The 5,358-nt window shown below is 37.6% G+C and overlaps 1 protein-coding gene across 1 annotated transcript; it reads left to right on the forward strand.

Moving 5' to 3' along the window:
* The first annotated feature begins 569 nt into the window (after positions 1-569).
* On the forward strand, positions 570-1,337 carry LOC131841352 (uncharacterized). The gene has a single exon (XM_059189673.1). The coding sequence runs from the start codon at positions 570-572 to the stop codon at positions 1,335-1,337; it is 768 nt and encodes a 255-aa protein (XP_059045656.1).
* Positions 1,338-5,358: the final 4,021 nt, after the last annotated feature.

The following is a 5,358-nucleotide window of genomic DNA, read 5'->3' on the forward strand; positions in this document are numbered from 1 at the left end:
CCCCCAAAAATCTCCACGACGATCGGTCCTGCGCTGCTCGCAGCCAATGCCTTCCAGCGATTTTGACCAGATCGTCGGTCCACCTTGCTGGAGGTTGATAGTATTGCATGAAAATTATAAGATGTGTATTTAATTTTCAACTTTGCTTCTTTGGGAAAAAAGTTCAATATTTTGTATATATTTACTATCACCGAGTTTGAAAACTAATATACGCTTTACGCTCTTTACACTATGGTAATAATTAAGCATAAAATAAAAAGATCTGTAAGTCATATTGCCTACATTTTAATATAAAAAGTCTAACTCTGTTTTTATATCTTTATTTCATATATCAAAGTACCAATTGTATTCGAGCAGGCTTTTAGAATCCACTTATACAATAAATTAAAATGAAAAATCATAACTATTTTATGTGGGTAGCTTAACTGACAACACACTAAAATAAGAGCTCTGTATTTATTATTTAAATTAATTAATATATTTACAGTTACATAATTTATTTATGCTAAATTTGAAGAGATAGTGTGTTTTTACCTACCAGTATAATTCTCTCCTTTTTATAAATCATAATGGATGCATTACAAAGCACATTTTCATCCATGATGGAACAATTGAATGCAAAGATGGCTGTTTTTCAAAGTGACTTACAGAAAATAAACACAACACCAAGCACTGTGACTACATTAGCGGCGGACTTTGCAGTATTTCAGTCATTTGTATCCAGCACCTTCTGTAATCTGCAGCAGCAGTTGGAATTGCTAAATCGTCAAATGGACCAATTTGAGATGCGTAGCCGTAAGAAGATTCTGTTATTTCATGGAGTCCAGGAGTCCAGTGAAAGCAACGCATCACAGGATACTGTGAAGGTCGTAGCGGAGAAATTAAATATTCACAATTTCTCAGAAGTCAACATTAGTCGGTGTAACAGACTTGGCCGCTCTTCTGGTGATAAGCCTCGTCCTATTGTGGTGAAATTTACTGATCTTGCTCTGCGTAATAAAATTTGGTTCGCTAAAACTGCATTGAAAGGTACAGGAATCACATTCTCCGAATTCCTGACTAAAGGAAGACATGATGCGTTCATGAATGCGCGACGTCACTTTGGCATCAAGAAGTGTTGGACACGCGACGGTTCTGTGATTATTGTTGGAAGTGATGGTGCTAAACACCAAGTTACTACTGCTGCTGAAGTAAACAATATTATAAACTCTCAATCCGACAATGTTTCGGCTGTATCGCAGCCTGCAGTTTCGGTTGCGCAGGAAGCTGGGAGCACTGCAGCACCGAAGGTTCCCGCTGGGGTAGCGGCTCGCGCCAAACGTTTCGTCAGAAAGTGAGAATGTGTTATTCCTCTAATGATTTTTGTATATTGTACTCAACATATAATTAATACATTTCTTCCACTAAAATACGTCACCCAATTGTATTTACACCTTACAAGTGTGTAATCATAATTATAGTCTATCTGGGACGCTGCTTGTTGTCACAACTTTATCCAGGTCATTACTCTAATATTGAAAATGTAGGTAGTTTTCGTAGTTACAAAGCCAATGATATATTAATATTTACTGTTTACATGTAACCAACCTCACAATCACAATCCAGTTTTGTTTTTTTTTTTATTTTCATTATTATTTTGTCTCTCGTTATCAGTATAATATATTATAATAGTTCGTATTGATTTTGTGGTTGTCGTGTTGACACATGACAAATTGACTTTGTAAAGTGACAAGTGACAGATGTCATATTTGATCATTGAAAACGTAGATGGAGAATGTTATATATTAATATCTTTTTTTTTTTATATTATAATTGTCTTTGATAGCTTCTTTAACTTTTTTTTTTTTTTTTTTTGTTAAATATTTGAATATCCGATTTGTAATTATTTAAAGGTTAAATAGAGGTTGTTACACATGATTACTCCACTATGTATATATGTATATTTTTTTCTCTTTTCGTTTATTACTTGTCATGGATACTTGTATGTGTTATTACCATTACTTTTTTTTTTTTTTTTTGTGATATCATTTGATTTCCGATTTATGTTGAAAATTTAGTTTTATTGTTTTCAGTTATGAATGTCTTAAACGAAAAAATGCATTCATGTCTTCCATTCCACTGGCGGGTAGAGACAATGTCTTGTTTAATTCTAGTTATATTTATTATTTTAGTTTAGTATATAGTATTTATTATTATTATTATTATTGTATATTTAGATATAGCTGTATACAATAATGTACGACATGCATAATGTAAGCTTTCACTCTGTCTCCTCATCCTCTTCTACAGACACTAGTTTTTATAGTATACCCACACCCTTAGACGAAATTTTACATACCGACTTCGATAACGTACCCAAAAATTTTAATGTTGTGCACATCAATGCACAGAGCATTCCAGCTCACTTCCCAGACATGCTAGCGTCGTTCGATGTTGCCAATATCCAAGCTATACTCGTCTCTGAATCTTGGTTGAAACCCTGTCTTCCTTCTTCCTGTTACTCGCTGCCTGGCTTTAATCTCATTCGCAATGACCGCGTTGGCAAGGGTGGTGGTGGTGTGGCTATGTATCTCCGTTCACACATTCCCTACAAAATAATTTGCTATTCCAATACTACCAATCCCTCTAATGAAGCTGAATATCTCTTTACTGAAGTAAACCTTTCCCATTCCAAAATTCTTTTAGGTGTTTTCTATAGCCCTTCTCCTTCAATAGATTACTTCGCTCCATTAGAAAACCTTTTGGAAAAGATGATACCATCCTATGAGCATACTATAGTCATGGGTGACTTCAACACCTGCCTACTCAAAAATGACTATCGATCCGATTGTCTACGGTCTGTGGCTAAGGCTTGTAATCTTACTATCCTACCGCTTCGTGCTACACATTACTTCCCTAGTTGCAGACCGTCACTGTTGGATCTCATCCTTGTCTCATCTCCTAGTCTTGTTGCAAGCCATGGTCAACACACTGCGGATGCTTTTTCATTTCACGATCTTATTTTCCTTTCATTCCAAATCCGAACTCCTAAATTTAGACGTAAAATCATCATGCAGCGTAATTTTGGTACCATCGACCTGGATTGCTTGCGCAGGGATGCCCTGGACTCTGATTGGGACTCGGTTCGAAATGCTACTTCTGTGGATGACCAGGTAGACCTATTTAATAACATTGTCACTGAGCTATACGACCGTCATGCTCCTGTTCGACCTGTTCGAGTGAAACATCTACCTGCACCGTGGTTGACTAAGGAAATAAAAGATACTCAGAGCAGGAAAAACAAAGCTAAAGCAAAATTTAAATCCAATCCAGACAAATACCGAGAGCAGTACATAAAAGCTAGAAATTACTGCAATAAGGTGTGTAGAGAGGCACAACGTCGCCACATTCATTCATCTGTAGAAAATAGTGATCCGGCTAAGGTCTGGAAATTTCTTAAAACTCTTGGGGTCGGTAAAAATCACGATTCTAATTCTAAATTTTTCAATGTCGATATAGACAGCCTTAATAGGCACTTCTGTACTTCTACTGTTTTTGATAACAACATTAAAAGAAATACACTAAATCTTCTTTCTACCGCACTAACCCCTAGTTTTCCATCCTTTAATTTTCGTCTGGTTACTACTTGTGATGTTGAGAAGAGCTTGCTATCAATAGGTTCCGACGCTATGGGAACTGATGGTATTGGTCGTACTATGATCCATCTCATCCTTGACATTATCCTTCCAGTAATTACCTTAATTTTTAACAACTCGTTATCCTCAAGTGTTTTCCCTTCCATTTGGAAAGATGCCAATATTATTCCCCTTCCCAAAAAATGTAAGCCGTCCTCGTTCTCTGATTACCGTCCTATTTCTATACTTCCTTTCCTGTCCAAAGTTCTTGAACGACTTGTTCATGACCAACTGAACAACTTCCTTTCCAAAAATCATCTCTTAAACCCTTTCCAATCTGGCTTCCGAGCTGGTCATAGTACGAATACCGCACTGCTTAAAATCACCGATGATATTCGATATGGAATGGAAAATTCGCAACTGACTGTTCTTACATTGCTGGATTTCAGTAATGCGTTTAACACCGTCGATATCGATATCCTACTGGCACGTATGCGTTCAATTAACATATCTCCAATGGTAACAGACTGGTTTCAAAGTTACCTGTATGGACGACGGCAGCGTATACGAGTTGACAACAGCTTCTCTTCATGGTGTCAAATTACTGCCGGCGTTCCTCAGGGTGGCGTCTTATCTCCGCTTCTTTTTGCGCTTTTTATTAATTCTATTACTATGCAGCTTCATTCCTCCTACCACCTTTATGCAGACGACCTCCAAATCTATTCGCAAGCCCCATTACATAACATTGACACTGCCATCCTTACAATTACTGCAGATCTAGATCTCATATCTAGTTGGTGTAAAAACTTTGGACTAACATTGAATGCTTCAAAAACTCAGACTATCGTTATTGGCAGCCCTCGGTATATAGCAAAAATCAATTGGAGCACTCTTCCTCGAATAGTGTTGGACGGAGTACTCATTGAGTACAGTGATAGCGTCAAGAACCTGGGCATCCACTTCGACAGGACGCTGTCTTGGACAGTTCAGATCGCCGAAGTGAGTCGCAGGATTTTCGCTGCCGCAGGCTCACTCAGGAGACTAGGCAATTTCTTGCCAGTCGATACCAAAGTTTCGCTTGCACATACCCTACTTCTTCCTATCCTTGATTACGCCGACACCTGCTACCTAGACCTCACCGAAGACCAATTAAACAAACTTGAGCGTCTTCAAAATATTTGTATCAGGTTTATATTTGGACTTCGCAAATATGACCATGTCTCACATTATCGTGCACAGCTTAAGTGGCTCCCTATACGCCTTCGCCGTGACTGGCATATTCTTTCCCTTCTTTACTCCGTTCTCTTTAATCCTGCTACTCCTAACTACCTCAAAGATAGATTCTTATTTCTCGGTGAGGCACAACATCATGGCTTACGCAGTGCGACAAACCTCCGTCTCAAAATCCCTTCCCACACATCCTCATTCTACACCAAATCCTTTTCGGTACATGCCGTTCGACTATGGAACTCATTACCTTCCTCCATACGTAGCTCACAATCACTACCCAGCTTTAAGAACTCGGTCAAATCACATTATCTTTCCTTATAATGTTTCTTTTCTGTCGTCACCATTGTTATATTACTAGTAGGTATTATTCCTATGCGTGTATCACAGTTACTTGCTGCTTGCATTATTTTGTGTTGTGTTGTATCTATTTATTGCATGTTGTTATGTATGTATGTATGTATATATATATATAATATTAATATTGGTGTATACTGTTTATATATGTAATATGTTA

Source organism: Achroia grisella, unplaced genomic scaffold (genome assembly GCF_030625045.1).
Source record: "Achroia grisella isolate CSIRO2021 unplaced genomic scaffold, CSIRO_AGI_Agris_v1 utg1589, whole genome shotgun sequence".
Classification (NCBI taxonomy): Eukaryota; Metazoa; Arthropoda; class Insecta; order Lepidoptera; family Pyralidae; genus Achroia; species Achroia grisella.

What these genes read in the sequence shown, in the direction of transcription:
- LOC131841352 (XM_059189673.1), top strand. Translation starts at nt 570, where the DNA reads ATGGATGCATTACAAAGCACATTTTCATCCATGATGGAACAATTGAAT.